Below are 25270 nucleotides of genomic sequence, written 5' to 3'. Positions count from 1 at the left end.
TCTTGGCTTTGTGTGTGTGGGAATGAATACAGAAGGTTTGGCTAACAACCAAGAATTCATTAGGGGAAGGCAAGACATTTGAATATTTTCACAATGGTTATTGGGGCAGGTCTAATGGGCAGTGATGACAGCTAGTGATAATTCCAATACATCATTTGAAGCTCATTTAACACGCATGCTTCAACTCTTTTTTAGTAGCAATTTGAACTAAGGTGTGTCCGTTTGACACAATTAGGCAAATATTACTCGTAAGATCTTTGAAAGCATTTCATAGTCTGTTTCAATAGTGTGAAATTTATAAACTTTTAGCTATTCAGATGAATAAGGTCTGGGGTTCTAATGTAAAATATGGTGACTATAGTTGACAATTCTGTAGTCTATAATTGAAATTTGCTGAGAGAGTAGAACTTAAGTGTTCTCACCAAAACAAACAAACAAACAAGCAAACAAACAATTTGCGGTAATGGCTGTATTAATTAATTAGATGGGGGAGATTCTTTTCATAATGTATACATATATCAAATCATCACGATGCACACTTTAAATATCTTACAATTTTGTAAGTTAATTATACCTCGATAAAGCTGAAATTAAAAAATTAAAGAAATAGTGTGAAATTTAAAGCCTTATAAATTGAGAAGGACATATTTAAAAAGCTCTTCAGGAACTAGATAAAATTTCAGTAAGTCATGACCATAAGAAATGCTCTCCAAATGAACAGAACTGAAACTTTTGTGGTGACATCCATTGATGTTCCTTGCTTGAAGTATTTGTCATAAATAACTTTCATGGAGCTAACATTTACTCATCTTGGATAAAAAAATCAATAAGCCTTATCCCTCTATGTGCAGCTCACCATATTGTTTCACTGAGAGGACAGAGAGACAAATATTTAGATGGATATGTTACTATTTTAAGAGTCTAAAAGGACCTTCCTTTTAGTAGTTGTGGCTTTTGAGAATTCTGGAGAAGTATATAGCAAAAAAAGACTGGACTGGATTATACAATTTTAGAATTTTTTGTTGATTTCAGCACCATGGAAGGTAATACATGACCATATCAACCTAATTCTCAGAGGAGTTTTAAAAAAGACTTTAAAAAGCCCTTTCTGTATTGCAGCACTTCACAAGCTCCTCTCTTTTTCAGTCTTCCATCACTGTGGATCATCAGAGGCATTTTTAGGGAGGGTTCATTTTGGCACTATAACATGAAGATGGGTCTTGACCATTGTCTTTATATGTGTCCTCTACTCTGCATAAGTCCATTGATAGATTAGATACAATAATCTATTTTGGCTTAAGGTGGTATTGGATCAACCAGTGAAATGTCTTCTGAGTTGGGACAGTGGGGTATAATAAACAGAACAGATAATTAAGCCTTGAATTCTATTTTGATGGGATGGATCTACTCTTTGCTTCGACTTTTGCCCTATTATCCTTCTTGTATCCCTGCCATACTCATAGGAGAAGTGGATGTGGTTTGTATTGTTAGATGCATGTTTATTTGTCTGCCCTATTTTTATATGCAAAATTAAATTAAAATCCCATGTTTTTGTTATGCTCACTTTGGTATAGGCTGTATTATGGGTACCTTATTTTTCTTGGATCTGTCTTATAGCATTCTCTAAAATCTTATTCACAGAACATTTTTAAATTGCCAAATGTTCTAGGTAAAGTGTTCTACTTAGTGTCAGCAATTGGAACCACCCATCTCCCTAGGAGTCTTGGACAATACTCATGAAAGCTGTCAGAGATATTAATCATTTCCTACCCACACTCACCTCTTCTTAGAAAATTTGCTCATAGTCCTCCTCAGGGAATATGTAACCAAGCAGGACCTCATGGGGCCTTCCTGGGACAGACCTCCTCTCCCATGTCTTCCATCTGCCCTTTATTTGTAGAAAAACTTTAGCCTCCTAAGCCTTCCCTGAGTTCCAAAGAGCAAGTTTAATCAGAGAATTGGGAAAACGCAGAAACAAAGGAAAACAGTCAAGCAAGACAAAATAATATTTTAGCCATTAAACAAAATCAAGGACCTTTAATTCCTCCTCAAGGGCTATAGATAATATTCTGAGCCATATTCTTGAGCTGTTTTGCAGATGCTGAAATCCCCACCAGGTGGAACTGTAGTTTGCCCACAAGCATGTAGATCCCAGACTGGCTGGAACCAGAAGGTTGATGATGTTGACTCCCAATTGCCTCACCACCAACCAATCAGAAGAATGTCCATGGAAGCTGATCAAGCACCCTCCAACCCTCTCCTTCACCCAGTCTTTAGAAACCTTTCCCTGAGGGCAATCAAGGAGTTTAAACATTTTATGCATACTCCTTGCATGGCCTTTCAATAAATGTTGCATTTTCCTTCACCACAACCCCATGTCAGCAGACCCAAGTTTGGTTTGGGTCTGCTATTTCTATGGGCCCTATCAAGAAAGTAGATAAACCTGTTATCTTGGCTATAAGTAGCTGAATTATGGTGTGTCACTAAATTAAAATATAGTGAATGACTTTGAAGTAGTAAAATAAAAATTTAGCAAAATATCTGTATTCTTTAGTGTAGAATAGTGGCATGGTAAGCTTTACCATGCTGGGAAAGAATAAAAAAGAGCATATTTCAAGTAACACAGTTGATGACTTGCACAAACACACATCACATTCCCCAGAGTTTGCATGTAGCCTATCTTTATTTTTTAAGTCTTTATTTTAAAAGAGTGCAGTGAATAACTGGACATCATCAAAACTGAAAACTTTTGTGCTTCAAAGGACACCATGAAGAAAGCAAAAAGACAATCTACGGAAAGGGAGAAAATTTTTTGCAAATCATATATCTGATAAGGGACTTGTATCTAGAATATATAAAGAACTATTGCAACTCAATAATAAAAGACAAATAACCCAATTTTAAAATGAACCTAAAATGGCCCCCATCTTTCTCACACTTGTTAGCCAGCAGTGGCTCTGGGAAGTCCACATGTTGCCACACGTTACTGTTCGTGATCACATGCCTGGCATGGCTCTGGAAGACAGGGACCTTAAAGAGCCACAATGGCTAAACATGGTGATAATGAAAAACTGGCTGCTCTGGAGGCCAAAATCTGTCATCAAATTGAGTATTGCTTTGGTGATTTCAATTCACCAGGAGACAAAATTTTAAAGGAACAGATTAAATTTGGATGAAAGCTGGGTACCTTTAGAGATAATGATATAATTCAACACATTGAACCATCTAACAACAGACTTTCATGTAATAGTAGAAGAGTTGAGCAAATGAAAAAAATGTGCAACATCACTAGCCATCAGATAATTACATACCAAACCACATAGAAAAATGGGCAGAAGACCTAAATAGACATTTCTCCAAAGAAGATATACAGATTGCCAACAAACACATGAAAGAATGCTCAACATCATTAATCATTAGAGAAATGCAAATCAAAACTACAATGAGATATCATCTCACACCAGTCAGAATGGCCATCACCAAAAAATTTACAAACAATAAATGCTGGAGAGGGTGTGGAGAAAAGGGAACCCTCTTGCACTGTTGGTGGGAATGTAAATTGATACAGCCACTATGGAGAACAGTATGGAGGTTCCTTAAAAAACTAAAAATAGAACTACCATACGACCCAGCAATCCCACTACTGGGCATATACCCTGAGAAAACCATAATTCAAAAAGAGTCATGTACCAGAATGTTCATTGCAGCTCTATTTACAATAGTCAGGACATGGAAGCAACCTAAGTGTCCATCAACAGATAAATGGGTAAAGAAGATGTGGCACATATATACAATGGAATATTACTCAGCCATAAAATGAAACGAAATGGAGTTATTTGTAGTGAGGTGGATGGACCTAGAGACTGTCATACAGAGTGAAGTAAGTCAGAAAGAGAAAAACAAATACAGTATGCTAACACATATATATGGAATCTAAAAAAACAAAAAAGAAAAAAAAATGGTCAGAAGAACCTAGGGGCAAGACGGGAATAAAGATGCAGACCTAATAGAGAATGGACTTGAGGATATGGGGAGGGGGAAGGGTAAGCTGGGACAAAGTGAGAGAGTGGCATGGACATATATACACTACCCAACGTAAAATAGATAGCTAGTGGCAAGCAGTCGCATAGCACAGGGAGATCAGCTTGGTGCTTTGTGACCACCTAGAGGGGTGGGATAGGGAGGGTGGGAGGGAGAGAGATGCAAGAGGGAAGAGATATGGTGACATATGTATATGTATAACTGATTCACTTTGTTATAAAGCAGAAACTAACACACCATTGTAAAACAATTATACTCCAATAAAGATGTTAAAAAAAAAAAACACATTGATACAGCACTTCACACTCACTAGGATCACTATAATCAGAAAGGCAAATAACAACAAGTTTTGTCATGGATGTGGAGAACCTGGAACCCTAATACCTTGCTAATGGGAATGTAAAATGGTGTAGCCATGTTGGAAAACAGTCTAGCAATTCCTCAAATGTTAAGCATAGATTTACTATATGATCTGAGTGTTTCACTCTTAGTTATACATACAAAAGAAAGGAAAACATATGTCCACACAAAAGTTTGTACATAAATGTTCATTGCATCATTATTCATAATAGCCTGGTCACATGCCTATACCCTGGGAGCAACTTTGGAATGTAGACTCATTCCTACTACTAAAATAAAACAGTGTGGGAAAAGTGCTGAGAAGCCTGACAGATGTCCACTACACCAGCTTTGAAATAAGAATTCAGGAGCAGAGAACCTCTTCCTTTAATATTGCTGGAACTAAAGTAGATTTTCAGGGACAGATTCAGACTAATTGGCCTGTTCTTAGAGATGCTACTAAGGTGGGAGCTGCCTAATTAGGGAATACGGGCTAAGATGTTCAGGCTTGGGAAAAAAATGAAAAGTGAAACTACAGACTTATCTTTTAAACATCTTTGGACTTGACCTTGTAGGAAACAGAGGAAACTTGAAAGGTTTGAAATAGATAAAAGCATAAAGTTTTATTATATAAATGTAGCTCAGAGAATAGTGTAGGGGACAGATGAGAGAAAAGACTTCTGAGGGCAAACAGAACAGGAAGGAGCTGCAATCATCTGGTAAGATATGATGCATGCCTGTTTGCAGGCAATGTTAGAAAATATATGGAGGTAAGCCTAGATTTTTAAAATAATTAGAAGATAGACTCAACCAAATTTGTTGATTACTTGGAACCAGAGAATGGGAAAGAGAGGATTTAAGCATTCCTCTTAGGTTTCTATCTTGGGTCACTGGGTAAATGCTTGTATATTTCAGGAAATAGAAGATTCTGATAGAGCTTCCAGTGTGTTAGTTAGTTCAGTGCTTGTCATCCTTATAGTTTCCTTGTAGCTGTAATTGTTCTACTCATAGCCTTCCCTCTGGAAGGCAGCATTAGGCTATACCTTGCACAGGGATGGGCATCTGACAGTGCAGTTCATCCAAGGGCTACCAGGTGTAGAATGTGTTACTCAGCAGAGTAACTCAAGGGGGTTCTTTCTGAAATTCTGACTAGGAATTTGGGTAAACTGGCAGTTGAGAGCAGTAAGGGAACACAGCATTAACACTGATGAAGAGAAATGCTTTGGGTCAAATTTGAGGACAGCCTCTACTAAAATTTATATCAGGACTAAATAAGACCACAAATGGGTTATGCATCTGGAATACAACAATTTGTTCCCATAGAAACTCACTTTTATTGCATCACTTGACCAGCATTCATTCATTACATGGTGGACTTATTCTGATCCACACATTAAGATAATGCATGAAACTCTCAGTTTCCTGCTACAGGTGTATTGTGAAGACACACTGCACTACAACCTATAGTGCTCACTTATTGATAAAAAATGGAGACACTTCTCTTAGGTCACAGTCCAAGGAAAAAAATCTGCATTTCTCAGGGCATTGACTCAGCTTCAGAGAGCCAATTCATCTCCAAGCACACCATATTCCTAGACATAGAAAAGACACAGTCTCCTTTCCCTCCATGAGTGGGCTAGATAAGGGGAAAAAGTGAATTGGGGTATGAAATGGTAGCAAGGTCAGTGGATTCTAGGAAGAGGGAGTAGATGACTTTGGTGACTATATTGAAGAAAGCAGAATCAACACCATCTATAGTCATTTAAATAAAGAAAAATTTATTTATTATTTCAACAGAGTTACTATGTACATCAAATGTAGGATCCTACTGCCATCTTGGTATATTGTTAGGATCTCACTGAGCACTCACTGTCAACTCTGTGTGCCATAACAGTTAAAACTATACTATAGGTTCAATCCATAGCTTCCAGAATTCATTTAAGGGGATTCAAACAGAAGTTGGAGTTGTGATAATGAGGAAACACAAGGATATAGACTATCCTTCAGTGAATGATACCACCATAACCCAGTTTCTCATATCACTGTGGGCTGAAACCAGGGAGTTAGTCATCCTCACTCCCATCACATCCAATGATTATTGCTGCTAAATAGCTCTTGAATCTACCCACTTTGTTCCATCTTCACTACCTTGATTCTGGTCCAAACCACCTCTCACCTGGCCCATGGTGATAACCTTTTCTCTGTTCTCTCCATATCTACTCCCAGTTTCAACACATTTATGCATTCAGTACAATGTGATTTAAAAAGTTCAGACCTGACCACATCACTCCCTGCTTAAAATATTTAATGGCTTCCGATTCCTCTTCAGTTAAAGATCAAAATCTCTAACATGGTCTATTAACCTAATAAGTAACTCTCCAACATCATCCTTTCTCTTGTTCTTTGCCCACAAGCCTCATTTTTTGGGAATATACCATATTCCTTCTAATTCAGGGCCTCAGCACAGGGTGTTTTCTATGCATTGAATTCTCTCTCTGTATCCTTTCCCCATAGAGTCCTTTAAAATCCCTTTACTTATTATTTAACTTAAGCACCACTTTCATTTTTCAGTCAGTTCAAGCATGTGTTAATTGCTTCTTCAACTAATAGCAAGAGGGTTTGGGGAGACAGTGACTGGCGGGACTTTATGAAGCAAAGGAAACATTAATACGAGTTGACATTGCATTATTGGAAGGTATAATGAGTGTGCCATGGCAAAAAGAGATAGTTTATTAAAGTTTCTCATAAATGTTTTTATAAGTCATTATATATGTGTATATATATGATTTCTTCCTAACTGAGCTATATTAAATTCCCCTTTTATGCTGAGTAGTGTTTCCTGACAACTTATGTCCTGGGTGGATTCTACAAATTTTTGTCCACTTTTTTCCTTTTCCAAAATTCCGGTCTTGTATCCAGTTCAAAGATTTTATCCTTCCACCTCCCTTGTGCAGGTTAGAACTATAACTCTAGTGGCTTGAAATGGAGGAAGGGACATCTTCTGACTCTAAGACACTTTCCCCTCTAAGACTGCCTCATGTGATTGGTTGTTTTCAACCCATTATTGCACACAAGATCACACACATTCAGAACTTGCACATATTCACTGACATGCTTATGCACACTTTAGACCCCAGTCCTGACTGCATCCCAGGATTTTTCTGAGGTCACTTCTTTCATTCACTCACTGTTTCCTGAGGCTTGATTCCCAACATCCCCTCCAGACTTGGAACCTAATATGATTGCCTCACCTGGGGGGTGGGAGTGAATGAGGATTGTGTGCGCTGACCACATGATATGCATCCTGGCATCCAGGTTGTGCAGGAGTGCAGTTAACACTGCTGTCTACCAGGCTCTGGAAAGCTCCTTCAGTCAGAGGAGCCAAGAGGCCATGTTCATGCAGCAGCAGCAGCTGCCTGGTTCTTAGTGAGTAACACAGGTGCTGATTGCTGCATTAGCATACTGGGTAGCAGTGTGCTGGTGTTGGCTTGTACTGAGTAGATAGAGCCTATTGTGAGCATCTCTTTCCAACTCCATAGTCAATGACTTCACATTATAGCTTGAAATAAGCTATGTGGGAGAATTTACACAAGGAAATTAGCAAATACTTTAGGTCCGTATCCCCACCTTGGGAGCTGGTTTACCAGTGCACTGTGGTTGTTCAGATTGTACTAACATTTTTTTTAACTGGATGAAAAATGACTTTTTTTGTGGTTCACTTTATTAACCAGTAGGGAAACTGTTGGACAGATTGGTCAGCCTTGGTGCAGGCAATAAAGAGACACATTGTCTGTAGGTTTTCTTGTAAATAGATATTGAATGTTTCAAATGCTTTTCCTGCATTTATTTAGAGGCTGTACATTATTGAGATAAAACCCCTAAATTTTTAAAAAGAAAATTAAATGCAAGTAAAGCAGGAGGAAGGTGATGATTAAGAGGAGAACAATACGTTGAGAAATATATGGAGAGAGGAGTGTTGAAATCCCCAAATATAATTTAGGATTTCTCTATTTCTCCTTTTAGTTCCACCAGTTTTTATTTTGAAGTTCTATTCTTGGTTGCATTCACATTTAGTGTTGTTATATTTTCTTGGCAAATTAACTTTTTTATGTCCCTCTTTATCCTTGCTAATATTCCTTGTTTTGCAATCTACTTTGCCCAGTATTAATATAGCCACTTCAGCTTTCTTTTAATTAATGCTATATGTAATTTAAAACATTTTATCTATATTTTTTTAATATTAAAAGAGCTTTTTTGGTAGTCAGCAAATAGTTAGGTCTTCTTTTTTAATCCAATCTTATAATCTCTCTTTTTTTAAAATTAATTAATTAATTAATTTATTTAAAAATTTTTTTTGGCTGTGTTGGTTCTTCGTTTCTGTGCGAGGGCTTTCTCTAGCTGCGGCAAGTGGGGGCCACTCTTCATCGCGGTGTGTGGGCCTCTTACTATCGTGGCCTTTTTTGTTGCGGAGCACAGGCTCCAGACGTGCAGGCTCAGTAGTTGTGGCTTACGGGCCTAGTTGCTCTGCGGCATGTGGGATCTTCCCAGACCAGGGCTCGAACCCGTGTCCCCTGCATTAGCAGGCAGACTCTCAACCACTGTGCCACCAGGGAAGCCCCTAATCTCTCTTTTAAAATTGGTTTATTGAGATCATTTATATTTAATATAATAGTTTATACATTATATTAAAATCTAATATTTTTACTGGAATTTTTAGACACGTTATTACTGGTGTACAGGACTCTCATGTGGGACAGGGCTGTGGGATTGATCTCAAGCTTCAAAAAAATGGAAAGATTGTCTAGAAACTTCCAGAACTATTGAGTGTATTTTGACATAATGATCTTTGAATGGGTATTGACTATCACTATTATCAGAGTTCAAGAGCAGACCAAGAGCCCATCTGTCACAAGCAGATGAAAAATGACAAAAACACTAACCATTAGGATGTGCAGTATACATTATTTATTAAAATAGAGGAGACAGGTAAGCAAACACCTTCCACACCTAACTACAGAAACAAAAAAAATAACTGAAGGAAGTTTAGATTCAGAGTTATTATAGAAGATAAGACATAGTGTAGTAGATACACCCTAGAAGACTACTGCCCACTGAGTATCAGTAATTATATAAATTGTGAATTTGAGAATTTAAAAACTAAATAATTGAATTCTTAAAAGGATCCATGTACCCCAATGTAGTTCATGATAAAGTTTAAACCAATCTGTAATAAAATTAGAAAAATTAGAATAATGCAATGAGATTTTAAGAAATTGGATGAATTTAGTTAAAAATCTGACTTTTTTTCCTACTATGTCATTTATACATCTTTCTTGGTGGTAAAATTTCTTTCACTTTTGAAATGATGGTGACAAAGAGAAATTGTTAATAGATAATGGTATTAATAGATAATGGTATTAGCAAACTTTTGTAAGTAAAAAAAATTGTAAAAAATTTACTGATGTAGAAAGTCCAGGACTAGAAGAATCATAACAGAGGTCAATATAAAAGAAAAATAAATGCCAGTTTTAAGCCACATAAAAGTTCATGGCAAGACAGAGGATCATAATGAAAACAAACTGTATGAAGGAGAAGTGTGTAAACGTTTCTGTGTATGATATGTTCTGTTTGTTTTAAGTTTTGATGTTTAGTTGATTTTGTTTACATATAATTAAAGCAATATTACTATATTTGTAATTACAATTGAGAAAATTTCATGGTCAATATTTGTCCCCATAGTCCTCATGTAATCTAAGTTCTATTTATGTACTCTTATCTAAGAAAAATGAGAAGGTTTTTAATATAATAATGAACATACTATATGCTAAAAATTTGTGGGATATTGCTAAAGCTATGTAGAGAGGAAAATCTATAGCTTTAAAATGCTCATGTATGCGGGGCTTCCCTGGTGGCGCAGTGGTTGAGAATCTGCCTGCCAATGCAGGGGACACGGGTTTGAGCCCTGGTCTGGGAAGATCCCACATGCCGCAGAGCAACTAGGCCCGTACGTCACAACTACTAAGCCTGCACTCTAGAGCCCATGAGCCACAACTACTGAAGCCTGCGGGCCTAGATCCCGTGCTCCGCAACAAGAGAAGCCACCGCAATGAGAAGCCCGCGCACGGCAATGAAGAGTAGCCCCGGCTCACTGCAACTAGAGAAAAAGCGCGCGTAGCAACGAAGACCCAATGCAGCCAAAAATAAAAAAATAAACAAATTTTTAAAAATGCTCATGTATGAAATGAAGAAAGGCTAAAAATAAGAGAGGTAAACATCATCTAACAATGTTAGAAAAAAGGGCATATTAAAACTAACAAAGTAGAAATAAGACATTATATTACACATTTATTTATTTATTTATGTAATTTTATTTATTTATTTATTTATTTATTTTTGGCTGTGTTGGGTCTTCGTTTCTGTGCGAGGGCTTTCTCTAGTTGCAGCGAGCGGGGCCCACTCTTCATCGCAGTGCGTGGGCCTCTCACTGTCGTGGCCTCTCTTGTTGCGGAGCGCAGGCTCCAGACGCGCAGGCTCAGTAGTTGTGGCTCACGGGCCCAGTTGCTCCGCGGCATGTGGGATCTTCCCAGACCAGGGCTCGAACCCATGTTCCCTGCATTGGCAGGCAGATTCTCAACCACTGTGCCACCAGGGAAGCCCTATATTACACATTTAAAACAGGTGATTTTATTGCATGTGAAGTTGTTTGAAAAATAAGTGAAAATAAAAACATTAATAGAGACATTAAAGAAATGGAAACTAAACAAAAATTAGTAAAGAAAATTTGGTTTTTGTAAAGACTTATCAAATTAATAAGTGAATAGTGAGACATCAAGAAAAAAGCGAAGACACAAACAATGGTGAAACGAAAAAGTAGACATCACTATATATCTTACAGACATTAAAAAGAAAAAGAAGACTTTACAAATTATTTTAGGGAAATACATTTGAAAATCTTAATAAAATGGGAAAAATAATAAAGCAAAAATACAAAAGCTAACTAAAGAAATAGAAAATGAGAATTGTCCTTTAAGTCTTCAAGAAACAACCTATAATTTGTACACTTCCTATAAAGAGTTGAATCTCAGTTGATTCCATCAAATGTTTAATGACGGTATAATACGAAGGCTCTTGGATAAATAGGAAAACAGAGACTCCTGCCAAATTGATTTTGTGTTTAGTTTTTTAATTTAAATAAACTTTTAACTTTAGAACAGTTTTCTATCTATAGAAAAGTAATACAAAGATAGTACAGAGAGCTCCTGTATACTCCTCATCCAGTTTTCCTTATTGTTAACATCTTATAAGACCATGATGCCTCTGTCACAGTTAAGTACATTGATATTAATTAAGCTCTGCCCTTATTATAATAGTTTTTCTTTAACCTCCTTTTCCTGTCTTTGGAGACCATGCAGAATATCACATTACCTTTAGTTGTCATGTCTCTTTATCTTCCTCTGGTCTGTTACAGTTTCTCAGAAATTTCTTGTTTTTGATGAATTTGACCATTTTGAGGAGTGTTGGTCAGATATTTTGCAGAATGCCACTCAGTTTGGGTTTTTCTCATTGTCAAACTTGGTTATGGGTTTTTGGGAGGAAGACAGCAAAGGTGAAGTGCCATTTGCATCACATCACACGTTCATGCTATCCATATGATTTTTCCATAAAATCTAAAACATGATTTTATGAGGTTTACCCATTGTAAAGTGACCCTTTTGCCCCTTTCCGTAGTCTACTCTTTGGAAGGAAGTCACTAAGTACAGCCCATATTCAAGGGAGAGGGAGGTGAAGCTCCACCTCCTTGGGGAAGAAGCATTTACATAAATTACTTGGAATTCTTCTGTACAGAAAAACTGTCTCTTCTCATCCATTTATTTATTTATTTAATTATTTATTCATATCAGTATGGACTCATGGATGTTTGCTTCTACCTTGTATTATAATCCAATGTTATGTTATTTATCTTACTGCTCAAATTGTCCCCATTTTGGTCATTCAAAACTCTTTCAAAGTGACTCCTATGTCCCATTAATATGCCCCATCCTTCTGATTTTTTTTTAAACAACTTCATTGGTGTATACTTGCTTTACAATGGTGTGTTAGCATCCTTCTGATTTTTAAAGCATGTCCTTACTTTCTGGCACTACAAGATACTTTAGGCTCATCTTGTATATTCCCCTGCCCCAGCCCTAGGACAGGAGATAAGAGGATAATTAAGAGAACACATACCACAAATTCATGATGGATATTACAGTGGTGAAATAATATAAGAAACAAAACTGAAAAATAAGTGTGAAAAGTAGTTGGAAAGAAATTTTTCATGTTAATCACATCCAAAAGGTATATCTTTAAGAATTAGGTTGAGTATATAAATGGATAGTCATTATGTCATCTTGCATATCAAGACAGTGATAAAATCTCATACAATACTGCAATTCAGACCAGTTCCTAGGTCCTTTACATTTCCTCCAAACACCTAATGGCTCCAGTCACCCCAGTAAAGGATGCGTTACTAGTGGTAACACATTAAACAATGACAACAGCAAAGAAACAACTAAAAACTTTGTCTTGGAGTTACATATTTATGTCTGCCTCCACCTTATATGGTGAGCTCCATAATAGTGGAATGTTATTCTTCTCTATTTTCCCAGCTCACTGCTTTTGCACAGGAACTAAAGAAATTAGACTTCCCCATAGTTCAACTTTGGGTACTCTATTCTTAAACCAAACAAAATGCATGTATATTCTCCTAAAATGTCCTGTCTTTTCTAATTTCCTTCCATTTGTTGATTTCATTTTTTTCACTCAAATTACCTTCTCTACTAACACTCACCTGTTGAAATCCTACACATTTCACAAGGCACAACTTTAATCCTAAACTCACTCACATATTTTTCTGAATACTCAGCTTCATATTTCCCTCTCCTGAATTACAGGTCTACTTTCCTGAGTTTCTCCTTCCAGTCTTCCATGTTATAGATTTTTTAGTGTACTGGTTGTATCCCCTTTTCAAGGGGAGGTTCTGAGTTGTCCTTATCAATTCATCATTTGATATATTGAGTGTTCAACCTCTGGTTAAAGAACAATGAGTCAGAAAACTGGCAATGAGATTTATTAGACTGAGATCTAGGAACAAGAAGGGAGAGGATGTGGACCTCTTCACCTCAGTTTATTGGAATAGGTTGAGAAATAAACTAACAGAAAATTGTGCTTGATTTATGTAAACTTTTTGTTGGAGTTTGTATAATTCTGTTCATCTGCATAATACTCTTGTGGAAAAGTAAATGCATATGTCACTGGCTTTGGACGAGGTGGTCTGGTAATTTTTTTACGTGCTTCCAGTTCCATGATATTGAGGCAACAATATCTCCCATTTTCACATAGTACTTCACGTATTTCTGTTGTTTTGCATATTTTCCTGCAGAATCCTCGTATGTATTCACCCCAGCATTTCTTAAGTTGTTCGGTTACTGTGCACATAAAGAACAATAGGCCAAGGTCAGTGTTTGAAACAAAAGGCAACTTTAGTCATAGGGAAGACAGAGAATGTTTGTAGGGATAAGGTATATGGGAGACCCACAGAACATATACCAGTAGTATTCCACAGAGGATTCTCCAAGAGGGTGAACTTCAGTGTTTATGTCTAACTGATCACTCATATTTTATTCCTCTAAGGTTTTGGGTTTCCATCCTACATCTGATGGACTTCACCAAGAGCAACAGATCTTATTTGGGAAAATAAAGGAGCTGAATCCTTGATTTCAGGCTATGGAACTATGCTCCATCTGAGAACCTCAGAAAATCTGCCTCTATTTGAATGCTTCCAGAGTACTACTTCCCTACCACTGCTCAGAATACAATAATTTGTTACTAGGTATTTATGTCTGAATCAAACTCTGCTCTTGGGTTCATACTTGCTACCATGGTCAAGAATGACTTTTTTTTTGGTCCAGTCAGATATTTTTCCCCTCAACTTTCTTCCTCCCCCATTACTTCTCAGTATTGTACATTTTTGTCAATGCATATCTTCTTTTGGCTTCTATGTCATCACAACAATCTTGGGTTTGTTTTATCCCTCTGTGACCCCTCATTCTCTTTCTATCTCCAGAGGAAAGAATTCCTCCCGACCTTTGCTCACCTTGATATGTCCACTTTAGTGATCCTAAATATTTTCAATAATCTGAGTTTAGGATGTTCACATTTTGGCTTTGGGGCTTGTACTATCCTCTGGAATAAACCCCAGAGGATGAGACTGAGAACAAAGATGCAGCCTCTAACACCAGGTTCTAGAGATTCCTTTGATTCTTAGGAGCTTAAGGGGCTACAGATAGACCATTATTATTCCTATAATAAGGGACAAATATAAGGGATCTGATTTTGAAAAAGGAAAGGAAGCTAATTTTAAAGTTTTTAGTATGTGCCAAGCCCTGTGCTAGATGTTTTACATGTTTTTGTCATTTAATAAATCCCCTATGAGCCAGGTGTCATTATCTCCACAAATGAGGAAATTAAGGCTCAGCCAGTTTTCACCTTTTATCCAAAGTTGATAAACTAGTAGATGTTGAAGGCATGTTTCTAAAACCTGAATCCAAAGTTTGTTCTCCTTCCACTATTCACACACTGTAGTAAAATAGATTAAAATATATCTACAGTATGAGATTGGAAGAAAATATGGCTGGGTGCCAGAGTAAAAACTGTATCCAAAGAAATAAGGGCATCCCCAGATATTGGTCTTATGTCTTTCTGTAATGAGTCCTTCTCAAAAGAAATTATGACCTATTTCAGCTCTATGAATACTCCTTTTCAAAGAAAAGTAGCATAGTATAAGAGCTCAGGAAGAGGGAATTTCTGATGACATTGGATAGACTTCAGCCATCCTTAGGGCCCTATCTCTTCCTACTGTGAATTATAAAATTCCCTTGGGTTCTTGAAAGTACTCCAACCATTGTTGATTTGAGTGAGCCCCTGGAAGGCAGCTATGCTCACCACTATAAAACCAACGTGGTTTGAGTCAGCCCCTGGAAATCTCTGGATTACCTGTGAACTTCTGGAACAGCAGAATTGCAATGATCAGGAGGAGCCTCATGGCCAGGCTTCCCAGAGGAGGTGACAGCCAAGGCTCTTGGTCCACTATGTCATCTTCCTCAGAGACTTAGATTCTTATGCACTGAACCAGAACAGTTGCTGTGATACGAAGTGTGCCCCTAAACTTCTGAACTGTGGACTTTTTATCATGTGGGCAGGCACAGGAAATTTGTTTACCCACACATGGAATTCAGAGACACAGTGTGTTCCATCCCATCACACCTGATGCCATTCTGTAGGCTGTCGACTGCTGGTGAGAAAACTCTGTGCTTTCTCTACTTTGGCTGTCTGCCCAGATAGACCAAGGTAGACATGTACTCACTTCTAGGAATGAATAAGGAAATAGAATAAATGAAGCCTATTCCATTGACTGCATTCAGCTAAGTCTAGGTCTCTAGGTATTGTGTCTATCACTTCAGCCAGTCCAAATGGTAGCCGATTTTTATCCTTATATCCTAGCTAAATTTACAGACAAGCAATATACAATGACGGAAGATTAAAAGGATGACTACAATAAAATTTTCATTTAGAAATAGCAAAAAGGGGAGAAAATACAGAGATAACATAGCATAAAGCATCATCCTGATGGACCAAAATAGCAATGGTTTATTTCCTGCCAGTGTAGAGAATTCTTTAGTTAGTTTGTATCTTTCTGGTCTGCTCTCTGGGAAGATTTCCCTGTCCATTGATCTCAGTGGACATATCTTGGAGGAGGTTGGGAGAAAATTCTTCTGGGGATTGTTCTACTTTGACAACACATTTCTTATTAATGCAGGTTTAGGAAACTATGTGAATGATTTTGTTACTCAGGCTTTGATTTCTATGGCATTATACCCCTTTTGAAAGATTATCGGAAGATTAATAGACTTTCCTTTGAATTGCTTTCAGTCATTTTCATGTCTAAGACCAATCCAGAAATCCGTTTGAATCAAGGCAGTTAATTTTAGATCCAAACCAGGACACTAATATCATCTATGGAATAAGCTTTTGGAGATTATACTATCTCTATCACCTTAATTTAATGACTTCTTACTCTGGCTCTGGCTGTGAGCAGTTCAATAAAATAGCCTCTGGACAGTGTAGATGAGCTAGTTGAGATTGATTACCATAAATTTACATAGTATCAATGTATTTTTTGTGTAATGCCACCAGCAACACTTGTCTATCTAAATACAGAAATGTACACAACAGATAGTCAGGTCAATACAGGTTTGTGGTGTGCCCAAGGACTTAAATGACTAAAAGAAGAGGAACAAAAGAGTTCTAGTTATTGAAGTAAATCATGGACTCTATTCTAGATAGGATGAGAAATACAAAGAGGGTAGGGCTGAAAAATTGATCTTTGAGTTTTGAAGATGAAAGAGTTTATTTATATTAACAAAATGTATTGCCTCTACAATGAGGAGAACATTCTATATCTAACCTGCACTGTCTTCTTCACCATCTCTTTGATTAGGAAACTCACACTCCTTTGTCCCACAGATAACATTAAAAGAACATCTTAGAAAAAATTGTGTCTCTTTACTCCCACTTCAGTAATGTGTGTGTGCTTGCATGTGTGCATGCATATGTATATGTGTATGTCTATTCTATCCCCTGCTGCCTGAGAGTCTATGAGCCTGGAAAATCTCCTAGATTGATCCCATATAGTAGGGAGTAGGTGTTCCCATGAGTAAGATGGATGAATAAAGAACATGATGTTTCTTAAAGAGGAAGAAATCACTAATCAGTACTTATTGCTAAATCTAAGGACCTCAAAGTCCACCAGGAGTTTTAAAAGTACAGATTGTTTTAGTATACTACTTATAAAAGGATGTTAAGTGTGATAAATTTCTGGATAACTCACCCACCAGGCTCTATTGAGTTGAGGAGTTGAGATCAAATTATTTGATTATTTAAGTGGGTCAGCCAGGAAGCATGTTTATTTGAAAGTTTTTTGTTTTATTTTCTTTTTTATGTCAACTAAAAACAGTATTTAAAAATAGTTTTATCATATAACTTGTACACTATTAACAAGAATCTGGAAATACAAAACAAAAGAGAAGAAAGAAAATAATGAGTAGCATTACTACTATCTAAAGAAAACATCTGGGAACACGTTGTATACTATTCTAAATTTTTTCTATAGCTGAATTAAAATTGCTTTATTGTTTATCCCAGATATCAGCTTATGGGATTTTCCTGATTAATAGGAAAGTTGTAGTAAAACTGTCTCAAACTTCCACCAATTGCATGACTTTTGAAAGCCTAGGGTCTTGCTAATTCCAGAGATGTTTATATTGTCAAGGATACACTGGCCTTCAGAATTCTCTGTCTTCATATGTTAACTCTGATTTGCACAATATCCACCCTCCCTGATGCAAAACTCTTCTTTAACTTCTAACAAAAATAAAATCATATACTAAGCATTTTGGAATTTAGCAGAATTTATACAAGACTTTGGGAAGCAGGGCTACTGAGAAGGTGATTACTTGGCAGTAACACAAATAACTTTCAATAGGACCAGAAGACATCATTGAACTATTTTTTTAACCTGACAGCTTTATTGTTATTTTTTAATTTAAAAAAATTTATGAAGCTCTTCCTTCCTTCCTTCCTCCTTCCTTCCTTCCTTTCTTCTTTCCTTCCTTCCTTCCTCCTCCCTCCCTCTTTCTTTCTTCCTTTCTTCCTTCCTTCCTTTCTTCCTTTCTTCCTTCCTTTCTTTCTTTCTTTCTTTCTTTCTTTCTTTCTTTCTTTCTTTCTTTCTTTCTTTCTTTCTTTCTTTCTTTCTTCTTCTTTCTTTCTTTCTTTCTTTCTTTCTTTCTTTCTTTCTTTTCCTTCTTTCTTATTGAAGTATAATTGACTTACAATATTATATTAGTTTCAGGTGTACAACATAGTGATTCGATATTTTTATACATTACAAAATGATCACTGTGATAAGTTTAGTTACCACTTGGCACCAAAGTTATTACCATATTATTCTCTAGTCTGTACATTACATCCCTGTGACCTACTTATTTTATAATTGGAAGTTTGTACCTCTTAATCTCCTTCACCAATTTCACTAATCACCTTAACTCTCTCCCCTCTGGCAAACAATAGTTTGTTCTTTGTATCTGAGTCTGTTTCTGTTTTGTTAGGTTTGTTCATTTGTTTTGTTTTATAGATTCCACATATGAGCAAAATCATATGTATTTGTCTTTCTCTGTCTGATTTATTTCACTTAGCATAATACCCTCTAGGCCCATCTGGGTTGTTGCAAATGGTAAGATTTCATTCCTTATTGTGGCTGAGTAATATTCCTTTGTATAGATATACCACATCTTCTTTATCCATCAATTTATTAATAAACACTTAAGTTGCTTCCATATCTTGGCTATTGTAAATAATGTTGCAAATAATGCTGTAAATAATGAAAATACGGGTGCATATATCTTTTTGAATTAGTGGGTTTTTTCCTTTTAAAAATGCCCAGAAGTGGAATTGCTAGATTGTATGATAGTTCTATTTTTAATTTTTGAGGAATCTCCATACTGTTTTCCATAGTGGCTACACAAATTTATATTCTCACCAATAGGGCACAAGGGTTCCCTTTTCTCCATATCTTAGCCAACACTCATTATTTGTTGTCTATTTGATAATACCCTTTCTGACATCTGGTGTCTCATTGTGCTTTCAATTTGCATTTCCCTGATGATAGTGATGTTGAGCATCTTTTCTTGTGTCTGTTGGCCATCTGTACGTTTTCTTTGGGAAAGTGTCCATTCAGGCCCTCTGCTCATTTTTTAATCAGTTTTTTTTTTTTTTTTGGTTGAGTTGTATGAGTTCTTTATATATTTTGAAAGTTAATCCCTTATTGGATATATGATTTGTAAATATCTTATCCAATTGGGTAGGTTGTCCTTTTGTTTTGTTGATAGTTTCCTTTGCAGTGCAGGAGATTTTTAGTTTGATATAGTCCCATTTGTTTATTTTTACTTTTGTTTCCCTTGCCTGAGGAGACATATCCAGAAATTATTGCTAAGACCAATGCCAAAGAGACTACCGCCTATGTTTTCTTCTAGGAGTTTCTTAGTTTCAGGTTTACATTCTTCATTTTGAGTACATTTTTAAAATATGGTGTGAGATAGCATTTCTATAGTTTCATTTTTTTATGACTGTCCAGTTTTCCAAACACCATTTGTTGAAGAGACTATTCTTGCTCCATTGTATGTTCTGTGCTCCTTTGTCATAAATAAATTGTCCATATATATGTGGATTTATTTATGGGATATCAACTCGGTTCCATTGATCTAGGCATCTGTATTTTTCTCTGCCAATACCATGCTGTTTTGATTACTATAACTTTGTAATATAGAAGTTCTAAATCAGGAAGTGGGATACCTTCAGCTTTGTTCTTTTTTCTCAGGATTGCTTTGGCTTTGGGGGACTACTGTGGTTCCATATACATTTTAGAATTTTTTGTTCTATTTCTGTGAAAAATGTCCTTGGGATTTTGATAGGGATTTCATTGAATCTGTAGATTGCTTTAGGTAATATGGACATTTTTATCCTGCTAACTCTTCCCATCCATGAGCATGGAATATATTTTCATTTATTTTTGTCCTCTTAATTTCTTTCAACAATATATTTTCATTTATTTTTCTCCTCTTAATTTCTTTCAACAAATATCTTTTTTTTTTTAGGTTCCAATTTTGTTTTTATTTTAATTTTTTAAACATCTTTATTGGAGTATAATTGGTTTACAATGGTGTGTTAGTTTCTGCTGTATAACAAAGTGAATCAGCTATACATATACATATATTCCAATTTCTCCTCCCTCTTGCATCTCCCTCCCACCCTCCCTATCCCACCCCTCTAGGTGGACAAAAAGCACCGAGCTGACTTCCCTGTGCTATGCAGCTACTTCCCACTAGCTATCTATTTTACATTTGGTAGTGTATATATGTACATGCCACTCTCTCACTTCGTCCCAGCTTACCCTTACCTCTCCCTGTGTTCTCAAGTCCATTCTCTACATGTGCGTCTTTATTCCTGTCCTGCCCCTAGGTTCTTCATAAGCTTTTTATTGTTTTTTTAGATGCCATATATATGTGTCAGCATATGGTATTTGTTTTTCTCTTTCTGACTTACTTCACTCTGTATGACAGACTCTACGTCCATCCACCTCACTACAAATAATTCAATTTCATTTCTTTTTATGGCTGAGTAATATTCCATTGTATATATGTGCCACATCTTCTTTATCCGTTCATCTGATTATGGACACTTAGGTTGCTTCCATGTCCTGGCTATTGTAAATAGAGCTGCAATGAATATTGTGGTACATGATTCTTTTTGAATTATGGTTTTCTCAGGGTATATGTCCAGTAGTGGGATTGCTGGATCATATGGTAATTCTATTTTTAGGTTTTTAAGGAACATCCATACTGTTCTCCATAGTGGCTGTATCAATTGACATTCCCACCAACAGGGCAAGAGGGTTCCCTTTTCTCCACACCCTCTCCAGCATTTATTGTTTCTAGATTTTTTGATGATGGCCATTCTGACTGGTGTGAGATGATATCTCATTGTAGTTTTGATTTGCATTTCTCTAATGATTAATGATGTTGAGCATTCTTTCATGTGTTTGTTGGCAATCTGTATATCTTCTTTGGAGAAATGTCTATTTAGGTCTTCTGCCTATTTTTGCATTGGGTTGTTTGTTTGTTTTGATATTGAGCTGCATGAGCTGCTTGTAAATTTTGGAGATTAATCCTTTGTCAGTTGCTTCATTTGCAGATATTTTCTCCCATTCTGAGGGTTGTCTTTTCATCTTGTTTATGGTTTCCTTTCCTGTACAAAAGCTTTTAAGTATCATTAGGTCCCATTTGTTTATTTTTGTTTTTATTTCAATTTCTCTAGGAGGTGGGTCAAAAAGGATCTTTCTGTGATGTATGTCATAGAGTGTTCTGCCTATATTTTCCTCTAAGAGTTTTACAGTGTCTGACCTTACTTTTAGGTCTTTAATCCATTTTGAACTTATTTTTGTGTATGGTGTTAGGGAGTGTTCTAATTTCATTCTTTTACATGTAGCTGTCCAGTTTTCCCAGCACCACTTATTGAAGAGGCTGTCTTTTCTCCATTGTATATGGTTGCCCCCTTTATGAAAAATAAGGTGACCATATGTGCATGGGTTTATCCCTGGGCTTTCTATCCTGTTCCATTGATCTATATTTCTGTTTTTGTGCCAGTACTATACTGTCTTGATTACTGTAGCTTTGTAGTATTGTCTGAAGTCCAGGAGCCTGATTCCTCCAGATCCATTTTTCTTTCTCAAGATTGTTTTGGCTATTCGGGGTCTTTTGTGTTTCCATACAAATTGTAAATTTTTTTTGTTCTAATTCTGTGAATAATGCAATTGGTAATTTGATAGGGATTGCATTGAATCTGTAGATTGCTTTGAATAGTATAGTCATTTTCACAGTGTTGAATCTTCCAATCCAAGAACATTTTATATCTTTCCATCTGTTTGTATCATCTTTAATTTCTTTCATCAGTGTGTTGTAGTTTTCTGAGTGCAGGTCTTTTACCTCCTGCAGTAAGTTTATTCCTAGGTATTTTATTCTTTTTGTTGCAATGGTAAATGGGAGTGTTTCCATAATTTCTCTTTCAGATTTTTCATCATTAGTGTATAGGAATGCAAGAGATTTCTGTGCACTAATTTTGTATACTCCTACTTTACCAAAGTAATGTGTATGATCTTTTTAATGTGTTGTTGGATTCGGTTTGCTAGTATTTTGTTGAGGATTTTTGCTTCTATTTTCATCAGTGATATTGGTCTGTATTTTTCTTTTTTTGTAATGTCTTTGTCTGGTTTTGGTATGTGGGTGATGGTAGCCTCATAGAATGCACTTGGGAGTGTTCCTTCCTCTGTAATTTTTTGGAATAGTTTCAGAAGGATAGGTGTTAACTTTTTATTTTTATTTTTATTTTTTTATAAATTTATTTATTTTATTTATTTATTTTTGGCTGTGTTGAGTCCTCGCTGCTGCATGCCAGCTCCCTGTAGTTGCAGCGAGTGGGGGTCACTCTTCTCTGTGGCCCGCGGGCCTCTCATTGCAGTGGCCTCTCCTGCTGTGGAGCACGGGCTCCAGGCGCATGGGCTTTGGCAGTTGCAGCACGTGGGCTCAGTAGTTGTGGTGTGCGGGCTCCAGAGCACAGGCTCAGCAGTTGTGGTGCACGGGCTCAGCCGCTCTGCGTCATGTGGGATCCCCCCAGGCCAGGGCCCGAACCCACATCCCCCGCATTGGCAGGCGGACTCCCAACCATTGCACCACCAGGGAAGCCCTAACTTTTTAAATGCTTGATAGAATTTGCCTGTGAAGCTATCTGGTCCTGGACTTTTGTTTGTTGGAAGTTTCTTAATTATGGTTTTAATTTCAGTACTTGTGATTGGTCTGTTCATATTTTCTATTTCTTCCCGGTTCAGTCTTGGAAGATTGTACCTTTCTAAGAATTTGTCCATTTTCTAGGTGGTCCATTTTATTAGCAAATATTTGCTTGTAGTAGTCTCTTATGGTCCATTGAATTTCTGTTGTGTCAGTTGTAACTTCTCCTTCTTCATTTCTAATTTTATTGAATTGAGTCCTCTCCCTTTTTTTTTTGATGAGTCTGGCTAAAGGTTTATCAGTTTTGTTTATCTTCTCAAACAACCAACTTTTAATTTCATTGTTTTTTGCTAATGCTTTCTTCATCTCTATTTCATTTATTTCTGCTCTGATCTTTATGATTTCTTTCCTTCTAATAACTTTGGGTTTTGTTTGTTCTTGTTTCTCTAGTTGCTTTAGGTATAAAGTTAGGTTGTTTATTTGAAATTTTTCTTGTTTCCTGAGGCAAGATTTTATAGCTTTAAACTTCCCTATTAGAACTGCTTTTGTTGCATCCCATAGATTTTGGATCATTGTGTTCTCATTTTCGTTTGTCTCTATGTACTTTTTGATTTCTTCTGTGTTCCATTGGTTGTTTAGTAACATATTTTGTAGCCTCCATGTGTTTGTTTTTTTAATAGTTTTTTTCCTGTAATTGATTTCTAATGTCATAGCATTGTGGTTGGAAAAGATGTTTGATATTATTTCAGTTTTCTTAAATTTACAAGGACTTCATTTGTGGCCCAAGATGTGATCTATTTTGGAGAATGTTCCATGCACACTTGAGAAGAATGTGTATTCTGCTGCTTTCGGAGGGAATGTCCTATAAATATCAATTAAGTCTATCTGGTCTAATGTGTCATTTAAGACTTGTGTTTCCTTATTGTTTTTTTGTCTGGATGATCTGTCCATTGGTGTAACTGGGGGGGTTAAAGTCCCCCACTATTGTTGTGTTACTGTCAATTTCCCCTTTAGAGCTGTTAGCAACTGGTTTATATATTGAGGTGCTCCTATTTTGGGTGCACATATAAGTATAATTTTTATATCTTCTTCTTGGATTGATCCCTTGATCATTGTGTAGTGTCCTTCCTTGTCTCTTGTAACAGTCTTTATTTTAATTTTTTTTTAATTTTTTTTAAGACTTTATTGAATTTGTTACAATATTGCTTCTGTTTTATGTTTTGGTATTTTGGCCGCGAGGCATGTGGGATCTTAGCTCCCCAACCAGGGATTGAACCCACACCCTCTGCATTGGAAGGTGAAGTCTTAACTGCTGGACCACCAGGGAAGTCCCCAGTCTTTATTTTAAAGTCTATTTTGTCTGATATGAGTATTGCTACTCCAGCTTTCTTTAGGTTTCCATTTGCATGGAATACTTTTTCCATCTCCTCACCTTCAGTCTATATGTGTCCTTAAATCTGAAGTGAGTCTCTTGTAGACAGCATATATATGGGTCTTGTTTTTTTATATCCATTCAGCCAGTTATGTCTCTTGTTTGAAGAATTTAATCCATTTATATTTAAGGTAGTTATCAATATGTTTGTTCCTATTACCATTTTCTTAATTGTTTTGGATTCGTTTTTTAGGTCTTTTTACTCCCTTTCTCTTTTGTTCTCTTCTCTTGTGATTTGGTAACTATCTTTGGTATTGTGTTTGGGTCCATTTTCTTTTGTGTGTGTGTGTATCTATTGTAGTTTTTTGGTTTCCTGTTCCCATGAGTTTTTGATAAGGCAATCTATATTTATACAAGCTTGTTTTAAGTTGCTGGTCTCTTTCTTGCCTAGAGAAGTTCCTTTAGCATTTATTGTACAGCTGGTTTGGTAGTGCTGAATTACTTAGCTTTTGCTTGTCTGTAAATCTTTTGATTTCTCCATGGGATCTGAATGAGTGTCTAGCTGGATATTCTTGGTTGTAGGTTTTTCCTTTCATCACTTTAAATATATCATGCCACTCCCTTCTAGCCTGCAGAGTTTCTGCTGAAAAATCAGCTGATAACCATATGGGAATTCCCTTGTATGTTATTTGTTGCTTTTCCCTTGTTGCTTTTAATATTTTTTTGTCTCTAATTTTTGTCAGTTTGATTAATATGTGTCTTGGCATGTTCCTCCTTTGGTTTATTTTGTATAGGACTGTCTGTGCTTCCTGGACTTGAGTGTTTTCTTTCTCATGTTAGGCAATTTTTTGGCCATAATATCTTCAAATATTTTCTCAGGCCATTTCTCTTTCTCTTCTTATTCTGGGACCCCTATAATGCAAATGTTGGTGTGTTTAATGTTGTACCAGAGGTCTCCGAGACTGTCCTCATTTCATTTCATTCTTTTTTCTTTATTCTGTTTTGTGGCAGTGATTTCCACCACTCTGTCTTCCAGCTCACTTATTCAGTCCTCTGCCTCAGTTATTCTGCTATTGATTCCTTC

General features: G+C 36.5%; 1 protein-coding gene across 1 annotated transcript; it reads right to left on the bottom strand.

The window, feature by feature from the left end:
• Positions 1-13593: 13593 nt before the first annotated feature.
• DEFB127 (defensin beta 127) lies at positions 13594-15463 on the bottom strand. Its single transcript, XM_061209676.1, has 2 exons — positions 15415-15463; positions 13594-13847 (listed from the first exon to the last, which is right to left on the bottom strand). The coding sequence occupies exons 1-2, from the start codon at positions 15461-15463 to the stop codon at positions 13594-13596; spliced, it is 303 nt and encodes a 100-aa protein (XP_061065659.1).
• Between the last annotated feature and the right edge of the window lie 9807 nt (positions 15464-25270).

This window comes from Eubalaena glacialis, chromosome 13 (assembly GCF_028564815.1).
Source record: "Eubalaena glacialis isolate mEubGla1 chromosome 13, mEubGla1.1.hap2.+ XY, whole genome shotgun sequence".
In the NCBI taxonomy this organism is placed as follows: Eukaryota; Metazoa; Chordata; class Mammalia; order Artiodactyla; family Balaenidae; genus Eubalaena; species Eubalaena glacialis.
The sequence above is the reverse complement of the archived record's forward strand: the minus strand, read 5'-3'. Positions and strand labels throughout refer to the sequence as shown.

Excerpts from the sequence above, each read along its gene's own strand:
- DEFB127 (XM_061209676.1), bottom strand. The coding sequence starts at position 15,463 with ATGAGGCTCCTCCTGATCATTGCAATTCTGCTGTTCCAGAAGTTCACA. Across the intron at positions 13,848-15,414 it reads GCTGTTCCAGAAGTTCACAG|TAACCGAACAACTTAAGAAA; the intron begins GTAATCCAGAGA and ends TTATGTGCACAG.